Source organism: Elephantulus edwardii, unplaced genomic scaffold, assembly GCF_000299155.1.
Source record: "Elephantulus edwardii isolate Elephantulus edwardi_28Jun2011 unplaced genomic scaffold, EleEdw1.0 scaffold00001, whole genome shotgun sequence".
Classification (NCBI taxonomy): Eukaryota; Metazoa; Chordata; class Mammalia; order Macroscelidea; family Macroscelididae; genus Elephantulus; species Elephantulus edwardii.
This window is the reverse complement of record NW_006399751.1, coordinates 46,739,291-46,752,951: the sequence shown is the minus strand read 5'-3', so window position 1 is coordinate 46,752,951 and position 13,661 is coordinate 46,739,291. Positions and strand designations below refer to the sequence as shown.

The 13,661-nt window shown below is 35.5% G+C and overlaps 1 protein-coding gene across 2 annotated transcripts in view; it reads right to left on the bottom strand.

The window, feature by feature from the left end:
- The window catches only part of SLC25A12 (solute carrier family 25 (aspartate/glutamate carrier), member 12), a 148,433-nt gene that overhangs the window by 74,234 nt on the left and 60,538 nt on the right, over positions 1-13,661 (bottom strand). The window contains exons 4-5 of one of the 2 annotated variants that reach the window (XM_006878838.1): positions 11,238-11,353; positions 2,914-3,053 (exon numbers count right to left, since the gene is read on the bottom strand). In XM_006878838.1, the coding sequence (XP_006878900.1) occupies positions 2,914-3,053; positions 11,238-11,353 (256 nt within the window). The remainder of the gene's footprint in view (positions 1-2,913; positions 3,054-11,237; positions 11,354-13,661) is intronic. The other variant, XM_006878839.1, reaches the window with a different exon arrangement.

Here is a 13,661-nt window from a genome sequence, read left to right as displayed (position 1 = left end):
TCCAGTGGTGAGAATCTTTGTCTTCTTGACAATGAGCCTCAATCCATATTGGAGGCTGCAGTCCTTGACACTCTGCAGCAAGTGCTTCAGGTGCTCCTCAGTTTCAGCAAACAGGGTTGTGCTGAAAATGAACTGAATTCTGATTTTAGACATAGTTAATCATAAACTTGGAGCACTAGTGGTATAACATGTAACATGTACGGACAGTAGTTTGAATTCCCCAGCCACTCTGCTGGAAAAGGATAGATGGTGTCCTCGCTCAAGTAAAGATTTATCGCCTCAGAAACTGAGTGGAGGTCAATAATAAGAGCAATCAAGTCAACGGTGGTGGATGGTATCATAAAATAAGGTGTCCTGGGGGTGCAAATGTTAAGTGCTTGACTGCTAACTGAAAGATGGTGGTTAAAATGCACCAGCCAATCAATGGAAGGAAAAAGCTGTCTATCTACTCCCATAAAGATTAGGACCTAGAAAAACTTATGAGACAGTTAAATTCTATTCTGCTATATAGTGCCTTTTTGAGTAAGAATCAAATTAATGACATATAATCATCTAAAACTGTATAACAATTCATAATATCCTGGACCTTTGAATTATTAGACAAATAATACAGACAAATAATACAAAAAAAATTAGTACAAACAATAAAATGTGACAAAAATATCCTGGATACCATAAAAAAAATCAAAATGGAGCATCTGCTTAGGGACCCATAATATAATCCACATCCCAATTATGGTGCTGTTGGATATAATTTTCTACACTGTCTGCAGCATTAGAAATTAGTCACATTTAAGTACAGGGACACATTATTCAAGAATAAGATTAAGTAGGAATTTTCAGTGGAAAACTTAGACATCTATGCTGCTTTACTTTTTTCTGATATTTAAAATGCTTTTCAACAGTCTCAACACTTTATTAATTCATTTTGTTATATTTAGCTATGAATTTATGATAGCTTATTGGGTAATTAAAAGACATTAAACTTGTTTGCCTTATGATAATCCATAAAGCTGTACATTTGTATATGGTTTTTTATATTTGCTTTATATTTAATAATGAAACAAGTTTGGTACTTTTTTGTTTATTTAGTATTTTTTCCCATGTCCTCAGTAGGTTTATAGGCTAGAGACAAGTATAACAAACTCACTAAATCAATCAGTAGCTAACCTGAAAGAAATTATATTATTGAGGAAAACAGAACAAAAGCATGCTTGTATTTCCTTGAAAAGAACAAGTAGAAAGTAAGTATGTACAAAATTAATCACTATCATGATTTTTGTTTTCTTTTTGTCCTTCCGCTCTCACTACATCATTCTCCCTAACTTGTTCCACCTCATACCTCAGTTCCTACCACACCACCTTTAGATGAAGCAGGAGTTTTTATGTCCTTGGATTGTTTGAAAGTAGAACATTCATGGCACAGATATCATGCTCCTATCAGAAGCATTCACAAGTCAACTCCTTGTCTTATATACGTTTATTTCTCATTGTCGCTGTTTTGTTTCTCTGTTGTCTTTAGTATTCCTATTTTCTAGCCTTAACCTCCAAAAAATATTCAATGGTAACAACACATATAAGGCAGTTTTATCAATGACACTCCATGGTAAAGAAAATGTGGGATTTTGTCTTAAAAACCAAACATAATTTCCATTATAAGGGTAAACCTATGTTATTAATAAAAGAGTAATTTTTCCTGTGTTCATAAAAACAACAGTTGAAAGACTTTTAATTATCTTATAAGAATATAATCTGAAGTATCACAGATTATACAGAGAGCTGTGGGATTGACTTAAACAATGTTCTACAGGAGGCAGAATGAGAGTACAGATAAAGCAAGACTGGCCAAGATCTGGTAATTGTTGAACGAGGACAATAGGATTCAACAGAATCAACAGCAAGATTGGACTCTAGAAAGTAAAAAAAAAACAATATTTTAAATTGATAAGGAAAAAAAATTTCTACTAGGATTAGTTAACTGTAATGATGGAGCAGACAGATACATTTTCACGTAAACAGAATCTCAAAAAAAGTGTATATATTTGGCACCTTTGCTGGGGGAGTCCTTATTAAACATATTCTACCACAAGGAAGTGTAAACTATGATAGAGGAAAAGACAAAATCCAACAAACAGAAGATTCAACATAAGAGAAAGGCAAAGGAGCTCTCCAGGATGAAGGTGAAAGAGATTCTAAAATTCAACAAGACTATGCAGCAAGCTTACGAGGATGATGAAGCAGGTCAGAAAGTTAAAAAAAAAAATTGGTGCAACTGCTGTAGAAAATAAAGTTCTAAACCATTGGCCTCTCTCTGTCTCATAAAGAGGAGGAGGGGGAAAAAAATCTCATCTATCCTGAAACCAGAAGAATTCGATGGTATCCAGCAACCACTACTGAACTACTGACTGTTCTGTACAGGTAAACAATAGATAGTCTCAGGTAGAATGAGGAAAAAAAAGAATAAAACAGAGCTCAAATTATTTAAAAAGAAAATAGACTTCTGAACTAGCATTGACTAAAGGAATATCCAAGACTAATACTCTCACATGCCCTTTATACAGAAACTACTGTCAGCTCATCTTTTCGCTAAATAACAGACTGGATCATAAAATAAACAGTATCAACTCATAAGGACTGCATTCCTTTTAAAAAAATCACCTATGAAATCTAATAGTCAAAGAAACAAAGCAAAGATGAAAAGGTGTGGGTGGGGAAGCGAAGCTAGATAACAGAAATGGAACAACCAGAATAGAATGAATGAAAATGTTGACACATTATACAAAATATATCCAATCTTACCACACAATATGTACAGAAATTGTTGAACAATAATTTCATTTACTATGTAAACTTCCAAGAAAAACACAATAAAATATTTAGAGAGGGGGAAATAAACCCTAAAACTAAGTTTACCTGGAGAAACTGTGTGAATTCTGTGTAGTTTAGGTGCTTCTTCCGGTTATGGCCAAAATGCAGTCGGATAAATTCACAGTCCCAGTTAAAAGGGATATGATGATGAATAATAGTTTGTCCAAAAATTTCTTTGACATTTTCTTAAAAGGGAAAACAAAATAAGTCCATTATAACCAGAATAAACAGTTTAATCCACTGCAATGTTCCTACAGAAGGAAATTAAAAGAAGTTTTTTAAGTCAATATCATCTAGTTCTATTAAGATTAACTGTAATTTTTATGTGTGTGCCTAGAAACACATGCATAGGAACACAATTGATACAAAATATAATTTTACACTTAAGATTGTGTACCATTACATATAAGGCCATGAGATTCTTAATTTCTCTTGATTTAATTTTAATTAGGAAGTGATTTATATCTTGCACTATAAATGGCAGCTACTTTGCATTCCACTATAAAATCAATCGAGTTTTCCCAGTTCCTCAAGGAGTCAAATTAAGCCCTTTATCAGAAGCATGAATACCTAAATTACAGTATAATACAATATTTGTCATACTAAGTATGGTTTGATTGAGGCTTGATTATTACATTCACTCTAGCCTGAAAATGTCTATTGAAGATAGGTATAAGAAATACCCCCAAAAGCATATCATTAGCTCAGCAGCAGCACCTTATTAAAAGCTTCTGATATTGTCAAAAAATACGGTCTTGACACAAAGCTTCAAAATTCCCATAAAAACCATGATTATTAGTCTCAATTATTAAAATATTCTAAGATAAGTAGAATTAGTGATTCACTTTTAAGTAAAGAAGAACACAGTACACTAACTTTTAGAGAGGAACCAGTCATGATGGATAAAATAACAACAAAAACCTTATAGTCTGCTCTGAAGGCTTGCCTTCATGCACTAACAATGTCATTCCCTTCCTTACACACTTCAGCACTTAAAAAGCAGCTCACAAATGACTGGTACTTTAACAAGCATAGACTGGATAGACTAATTTAGAAGTTCATGCCAAAATGAAAAATAAAAAGGAAAAAATATTAACAAAGTTAAGAAAGCAGAAGCCTGTTTTACCGATGTCTTAAGAATAAAATTATTTTCAAATTTAAGCCAATTTATTAGTTGAAACGTTTTTACCATGAATAGCTTTAGGTTATACTGAAGAATTAGTAAATATAAGTTTGTTTTATAGTCTCCTCCAACTATGCTACTTTCTCTACTGTGTGTGAATTCTTTCAATATGATACTAATTTCATATTGTTAATGGATTCCCTTTAATTTTGCATACCTTATTTCCTTGATAAAAGCATTACTGGTGAGGAAGGCTAAGAATCCTGAACTGGAAATCTTATTTTGTTTGTATTTAGTATTACAGCTCTTAACAGGTTACAGCAATCAGAAAAGTTGGAAGAAGGCATTGGATGTCACTGGGGAGATGGGATTCTCTTTTAAATGTAACACAGCATTCATTTCTTGCCTAATAGCTACAGTATTCAAGCAAATGACAAGTGACTTCACTTTCCATCAACACAAAGCAAATATATAGGTTTTTGTTTCTAAAAGCAATGAATTAACAGAAATTCGTGGACTTCAATCAATTCATGGACTTTAACAAAAACAAAGAATATTTTTAAATTTATGTGTAATTTCAACAAGTTATAAAAATACATTAAAGTTTCTAAATATTGAGGAAAATTTATAACAAGGGTTTAAAATATTAATGACTAAAAGGAGTATGTCAAATCAGGAAAGACTTTAAAAAAAATAAAAAAGATCTTTCTATTTAATTAACTGTCTCAAATCCCAAATTAGGGGAACTCTGGTGGCATAGTCCATAGGGAGTTGTGCCCTTAACCTGAAGAAGACATCTACCTCTCGGGCAGTTTGAATCCACTGGTGACTTGGTGGGAGAAAGACGGAGAATCTCTTCCTGTGCAATTTACAGCCTCTTGAAAAGCATCTGAGAGGTTAGCTATGAGTCAGTTCTGATTTGATAACGAGGGAGTCCCAACTAATTTATTATTTATTTTTAGGTTTTTAAAAAAGTGTAAAATTAAAGAAATTAATTGTTAACACAAAAGGGAAACAAATTACTATATCAATATAAATAATAATAGAATTCATTATTAAGTAGAACAAGGTCAACATTTGTTTTAAGCAAGATTAAGCTATTTAATAAGAATTGTACATATTGTAAGCTACATAATTTTTATATGAGGGAACAAAATTGAATCCCTTTTTATATCAGAAAACAAAAAATCATAAGCGTGAAGCCGTATTAAAATCAAAGTTTCAAAATAAGAAAAAAATTATAAAGCAAAATTATAATGTTTCATTTATATTTGGTAAAATACTTCTATAATTTCATAAATCTCTTAGTTATGTCTAAATAAAATCTTGGAATTTTTATTCAAAATCTTTGAGTATTTTTTAACTAATTGAAAGCAGTGGTTTAGTTATTCTGAATAACCTTCCTGGATACAAAAAGTGTTCTAATTTCACGTGTTCTATTTTCATGTATATTTCTTCAGTTATTTCCCATTTCTCTTTAGATGGTTACATGATAGCTTTGTATATAGTTTTGTTATGACCATTATTATATGCTGTGGTTTAGTAAATACTCCTGACACTATTTAATTCTTTCAGCCTAGTCACAGGCTATAACTAGAGTTACTAGGATTAACAATTTCAAACATACTTGGTTACCAGTTCCTCTGTTATTGTTTCTACTAAAAATTGCCTGAGGCTGATTCAGGAACCTTATAGAGATAATCCAACTATTGTTTTGAAGTCCAATTCACAATCACCATTTAGCCTTAACCAGGATGTGCTTATTAATATATACAGAAAGAGAGATCCATATACCAAAGCTTGAGACATCTCAAGTTTCTTTCTATTCCTTCCTTTTCTGAAGAAGGTTATACTTTAGTGAGTCAAGAGCTCCAATAGCTGATACTCTACTTATTGTACCCAGTTTTATTTGGCCCTGCATGACATGGAGGGAACCAATAATGTTGAATATATCCAATACAATTTTTTTTAACTAAAACGGTATGGGAAGTTCCTCACCCCCACTCCCAGCAAGAATCCCATCTTTCCAGTGGCAAACAAGGGTCCATAGTCTAATAGCACTCCCAAGAATGCTTTTTCATTGGCCATAGTTCTGGTCTAGATGAAAGGGATATGGCAGTCACATCTTATTGGCAGCAAGATTATGATCTAGTGTTTTATATGAGGTTGGCATTGCTAAGAGAAATAGGAATCCATTCATTTTCTGACATATAGAAAACAATAGACCACTTTTTCACTTCCTGCAGAGCATAGGCTTATCAAAGAGATGGTTTATAATTCCTTTGAAAAGGAAGTTGGGGCCAGATACAAAAGTAGCCTGTCATTATGTTCTTTTTTCTCAAAGGAGAGGAGCACAATGATTTGTCAGGAGGAGGGCAGGTAATGGTGACAACTGTGATTAAGTAAAAATGTTCACAAATGATAACATTAGTGAGATTAGCTGTATCAGTCACTTATGATGATTGGACAAGAAGAAATACAAACTGAAGCATATAAATTATGTAAATACGTCTTAACAGAGATTTTAACTTCCCGAGCAGCCCATACTGTGTCTCCCCATCTCATCCACCCTCATCCCTCCCCTGGTTCTTATGGGTGTTTCCTACTGGTCTTGTTCACCTTTCTGCAGTACAAAATTACCTCTGACCGGGGCTGGCACTCTTCTCCAAGACTGCCGCCATGCCTGTTCCATGAATGAGCCTGGAAGGAGCTGCTGTACCAACGGTGTGGCCAGAGAACTCCTCCTGTAGGTATACAAGCCATCAGCCCTGTGATTCAGCCCACCTACCATCAGCCCAACGACATCCTGATGCCAAGGATTCCAGCCCAGCAGGAGCCACTGCTTTCAATTGACTGGCTTGAGACCAAACATTCTTATTGTCAAAGGGGGGAAAATATACCTCAATAGCTGAGTTTCTGCATAGTTCTTAAATGAAAGCCAGAGAGGCTTTTAGAGGGATTCTTACCATAGGTAAGAACAATTAATATCCTTGTATAAAGCGGAACAAAAACAATGTTGAGCCTTGTGGCAGTGAACAGTTCTTATTACAGATGGAAAGATTGAGGGGAGAGAGGAGGAACAACTAAGAGATCAAAAAAGAAAACAAAGGGAAACAAATGACAATACCAAAAAGACCAACAATAGGAATTGGTAGAGGTCCCAAGCAATCCAGCATGTAGACTCAGTCCCAGCCTTCTGGGTTCTCCTTCTAGTTGCATTATTAGGGCTTTTGGTGACTTCCTCTGTTTCTCTAAGGCCAAATATTTCTATATCTTCCTCCAGAAAGTAAAATCACACTGTACAAAGGACCAATAGAGTAGTACTTCTGCCAAATACACATAAAGGTCCATTTCTCAGAAAAGACAAATTTACATTTTAAAAGCCTCTATTAATAAACAAATTAGATAAATCAAATAGTATATAAACTAATAATATAATTTCCTTTTTCTTTCGTTTTTTTTTCCTCTGAACTGTAAGCTACTCTGTAAATATGACTTTCTGGGTGACACCTAACAACAAAAAAAGAAAGGAAAGGAGTCCCAACAACTGCTGATTTAACTTAAATATTGAGGTGAATGAAGCTTTCCTTCTTACCAGATTAGCCCAGGTATTTATAATTATTTGAATGTCCTATTATTCCATATCTAGAGCTTTATTTCCACTAAGGGTATAGTATTTGTCATACCTGTAATTCTATTTGCTAAAACATTTTATAACAATTGCTTTAATAATATGACTCCAATATATTTTTTTCCCTTTAATGAAAATAGCATATAACAGAGAAACAAAACTGACCTACCACAATCTGAATTAAAAGCAGTCTTTTCTGCTGATTCTATAGTCAGAGAGTAAAGACGTGCCCTTGGAAAAGCTTACTCTGGGATTTACATTCCTAAGCAAATATTTAGGTTGGTGAGTTTTTAATAGGGAACTTAAGACATATTACATGTTTTATACTCATTTATTAGTTAATAGATAAGAAGAGGTTTTGGTTGATTTGTTTTTGTGAATGCTTGCATCTTTGTGAAACAGGTTTTCCTGGGGGCAAACGCATGGCAGTGATTAACACATTAGGAAGAATAAATGCTAATTCTATTGAGCAGAATATCCAGTACACTAGTGGATAATAATAAGACCAAAGGAAAGTTACACTGTGTCTCACACATACCAGTCATGCAATGGCCTCTACAAGGCTCATGCCACCAGGCAGAAACACATACACAAGCCATTAAATTATCACCCACAGCATGCGTTAGAAGTTTTATTAAAGAAACATAAAAGAGGAAACAATTAACTAATGGTTTTATTCACTCTTTAAAAACTCCAAAATTTTCTCCTAAACTTGCAAGTTCTGAAATGAATTGCCAAGACCTCAATGTAAATAATCTCTCTTAGATGCCTCTCACAGCGGGGGCTTCTCTAACAATAAAAACCTTGCTCTGCACTCAAGTAAATGTTGTTTGGCACTGCTTTTATAAAAATACTTGCAAAAATGCACACAATTTAAGTATATAACTTGATGTCTATAAAAAGCATATCTTAAAAAAGAAAAACACAGATGAGAATAGTATACATAAGAACACAAATAACAGTATCATCATAATCCATAAGAGATACTATTTGGAGGCCTAATAGCTTTCTCCCTGCATTGTACCTTATATCCAATACTGTCTCCCACCTTTTTCTTTTCATGCACAAGAGAAAATTATACTTTAAGAAAGCCCCAAACTATAAAACATAAGGCCATTTGGTGACAAGAACTTAAGAGTTAAAATGAATTTAAATTTTCCTTCTACATAAACACGTGTCTACAAATATATAAGCACAATTCATTTTATTAAGTGGGTACAAACATAAAAACTGACCTTCATCACAGATCCAAAATCCTATCAAAATAAACTCCAAGTTAATTATTTCCTTATGCAGAAATTCTGTAGTCTTGAGTACAGTCTGAAATAAGTAGGCCTTAGAAATCTTGTTAAATGACATTCATTATAACAGATTCAATGCTTTTCTTCTTTTTATAAAAGTATAAAATTAATCATTCTCTGTTTCATTATGAGTCACTGAATTCTAGTTAGGAAAATCCGTCTCAGGAACAACTGTCAAAACCCAAGAGGCAGGATGGGTGGGGAAACGAGGCACATCATCAAGAGAGCCATGCAGCTAACCGGAGGTCACAAAGATGCTGCAGACATGGGCTGCAGTTCTCTTACTCCCCAAAACTCTCTCCAGATTATGGAAGATAATGAAAACAGGACTCTGAAGGGTGCATAGAGCCTCCAGTTCAAATTAGGTCCTATAATCAAAACCAATTTATTTTGTTTTAAATCTTTATTCTATTTTCTTGAATTTACAATCATAAGTCATTGTTTAAAGGGACAAGGAAAAAAGTCTAGGACATAGAAACACTGGAAGATTTCATCTACATGAAGTAAGAAGATGTGCATAACACAATCTACTCAGCTACATCTTGCCCTTATATTTGATCTACTGATGAAGAGTGTCATGAATCTCCATTAGTGTGTTGGAAGTACCGGTTTGAGTGACATACTCTTTAAATTAGAATTTGGGTAGAGCATGGGGGAAAAATAGAGGAGACACAAAGGATATGATACCAAGGAAGGAGGGATAAAATAAATTGGAATTTGGTCTAGGAAAGTCTAATTCTTAGACAATAACACACCATATAAGTACATATCACTAACTCAGACATCTGTATTTTTATTCCCCAAGCAGTTCTGTACCACATTTGCAAGTAAGACGTGTGAACACGTATGATACCTACTGAAGACAGAAAATGCAGCATTATTAGCAGTACAGGTTTAACTGTAGAATGGTGAGAAGACAAAGGTTTTGTAGTTTAAACTACAGAACCGAGGTGTTTCTGAAGAGACACTCTGTAAGAGACAGAATCACTTCAACATAGAGAATACATAGTTATCCTCAGAAACCTAAAGAGTTTTGCATTATGTTTCTATCTGAAAAGTCTTCTTACACAGAAGACAATCAGGGCAATGAGCAGAAAGAAGGAAACAGTCAACGTCAAGCTAGAAAAGGTACCCACTAAGGTACCACTTATCCTTCTGAGGGAAGAAAGGTACCACTGATCCTTTAGAGTATCTATATTTTCTCATCATTCTTACCATGGCAGTGATATCCCTTCATTTAGGTTTAATGAAATGCTATTTACAAGTCAAATACCACAGTGAATAAACATTCACTTAGCAGCTGTGGATCAGGAAAATCTGATTTTCAATGGTTTCTCTATGCATACCAGTGCTGATTCACAAACAAGGGGCTCAACACCCTCAAAACACTCTTATTATTTTACTGAAAAGTCTGTTGCAGGAAAATTGACTGCACTGTTACGGTGGTTGTTGCTGTTGTTGTATTATGTGCCCTCAGGTTACCTGTGACCCACATTAGACAAATAATTAATGCAAAGGGAGTTCTAGTGGCCTAGTGAATAAGAAGTTGTGCTGTCACAACAAAGCAGGTGGTTTGAATTCACCATCCGCTTAGCAGGAGAAAAATGGGCAATCTCCTCTCATGTAATTTACAGCATCTGAAAACCTACTGGAGGATCAGCTATGAATAGCTTCCAACTTGGTGGCCCATAACAGCAACAATTTGTGTAAAAGAACATATCTAAAAATGAACAAAGGGATAGAAGAAACAGTAATTTTACTATACAGCTTTCAAGAAATGTGTTATGGGTCTACCATGAGACTGAAATGCATTTACATGTCCAACTCAGACAGTAATTTTAATGTTCTAGTTTTGTTTTCTAAAATAAAAAATCTAAAATGGAAGTTAAGAGAACACTAATTAATTTTCCTTGAACTTCCTCTTTCAGTCTCATTCTTTAAAGAATGTTTAAAATGACATAGGTAGCAATATTTCAGATGCTGCAGAGAACCTCTGAATTTCATTATAAATCCCTCTAAAAAGGAGGTTATTCCATATTGTTCACCACCTACTTCATAAAGAGTTTTGCCTGGGCTCACCCAGTGCAAAAGTTTAACACCTCCTAGTTAAGGAATGTGAAAGTTGCTCAATGAACTGAAGCAATCACATTCCTAGATTTCTTGGTCTTTTGCCTAGTGTTTTAGGAAATTAACACATCACTTATTGACTAAGGTCTGAAATAAGCAGTATTGTCTACTGTTAACAGATTTTGCAATAGATTTTGACCATCCTCAATGACTTTACTTGTCACCTATAATCTTTTTCATTCCTTACCAAATGTCACCTCGCCATTTCCACTCTTGTCAAACAACTGGAAAGCCACTATAAACATGGAATCTGGAGCACACAAAACAGATTCAAATGCCAAAAACTCTTGATAGGAGATCAACCTGAAATAAAATAAACATAGTAAGTTACTGGGAAATGAAGGAAATACATCAGATATTTAATCTGTCTCTATAAACCAAATAGATGATGATTAGTGAAGTTAAAAAATTTAAAAAGGCAATGTTTTGGTAATTATTATAAGAGAATGATGAGTACATTGAATTTGCTATTTACAAGTAATAAAAATACTGAAATATCTAATCTCTCAAAATATGCCTTTTACCCTAGCTACACCCAATTTTTTCAACCTGTATGCAGAACAGATTATCCGGGAGGCTGGGCTCTATGAGGAGAAATGTGGCATCAGGATTGGTGGAAGATCGATCAACAGTCTGTGTTATGCAGATGACACAACCCTGCTTGCTGAAACTGAGGAGGACATGAAGCACTTGCTACAGAGGGTCAAGGACTGAAGCCTTCAATATGAATTGAGGCTCAATGTCAAGAAGACAAAGATTCTCACCACTGGACCTATTGGCAGCATCAGGATGGATGGTGAAGAGATTGAGATTGTTCACAGCTTTAGTTTGCTTGGCTCCACAATCAACACTCTTGGCACCAGCAGCCAGGAAATTAAAAGACGTATTGCGATGGGAAAGTCTGCTGTTAGGGACCTCTGTAAAGTACTGAAGAGCAAGGGTATCCCTCTGGAGACTAAGGTGCATCTGGTACAGGCCATGGTCTTTGCAATCACTTGTTATGCATCAGAGAATTGGACAATGACTAGGGAGGATAGAAGGAGAATTGATGCCTTTGAGCTGTGGTGCTGAAGAATAGTATTGAGGGTACCATGGACTGCTAAGAAAACAGATTCATCCTTGAGAGGATTAAACCGGGCTGTTCCTTGGAGGCAAAGATTCTGAGGCTTCGTCTGACGTACTTTGGTCATGTTGTAAGGAGAGACTGGTCCTTGAGGAAGGACATCATGTTTGGGAGGGTGGAGGGCAGGCGCAGGAGGGGAAGGCCCTCTAGGAGGTGGATTGATTCGGTGACTGGGGTAGTAGGAATGTGTGTGTCAGAGACAGTGAGATTGGCACAGGACAGAGCAGAATTTAGGACTGTTGTACTTAGGGTCGCTATGAGTTGCAAGCAACTCGATGGCACATAACAACAACAACACCCAATTTCAACAATTATAACCTACAACTTCCTAACCAGATTCCTAAATCCTTCTACCTCTCTCCCATTCTATTCTCCAAACTGCAGCCAAAGAGATCCTTTGAAATGTAAATCTAAGTAATATCCTTTATTAATAATCTCTAGTTAATATACTTTCAAGATTCATTAAGGCATTCTAGTGAAGAGCAATGATGCTAAGGTGCACCAATTCCAGCCACAGTCTTTCTAGACACCTGCTATGCATCTGAGAGCCAAACAATGAAAAAAGATGGTAGAAGAATCAATGCCTTTGAGTCGTGATATTGGAGGAAACTACTGAATATCCCATGGACTGCCAACAGATACGTCTTGGAGAAACTGCAATTTGAGTGTTCCTTAGAGATAAGGATGGTGAAGCTTGATTTCACATACTTCAAGTATGTTGTTAGGAATGGCTGATGGCTTAATGAAAAGGTACTGCACTATCAATGCAAAGGTAAGTGGTTCAAATTCAGCAGCTGCCATGGAAGTAAGATGGGCAATCTCCTCCTGTGACATTTACTGTCTCTGAAAACCTGCTAGAGGGTCAGATTGGACTTGACATTGCACAACAATTCCTTGAAAAAAGGACATCATGTTTGGAAATATGGAGAGTCTATGAAAGAGAAGACGCCTCTATAAGATGGATTGGCACAGTTATAGTGGCAATGGGCTCAAGTGTGTTGGAGATGGTAAGGCTAGTTCAGGATAGGGCAGAGTTCAGATCTGTTGTTCATAGGGTCACTACAAGTCATACTCGAGTCAATATCACCTGATAATAGTAATTTAGTCCACTGCATGTTGCTCTACTAACCAAAAGGCCACTCCTGTCCAGAGGTTCTAATCCACCAGACTGGGCTCTTCAGGAAAAAGGTAAGCTGTTTCTTCCCTTTAAAATTAAAAGCCTTGATCAGGACACACCCCTGCATCTCTGATCCGCGACCCCCATCTTCAGGTACTACATTGCTCCCCCCCGACCCGGCTCGCGCCCCTTAAAGTAAGGGGGGGGGGACCCAACAAAAACAAAAATGAAACAAAAAACCACACAGAAGAACAAAAAAATATAAACCAAATTTATTGCATATTTCAACAGCACTTGAAAAAGTTGTCCAATATTGAAGATTTCGTTTCTTTAGAATACAAACTGCTGTTTGGCCCTACCACATTGGTCCC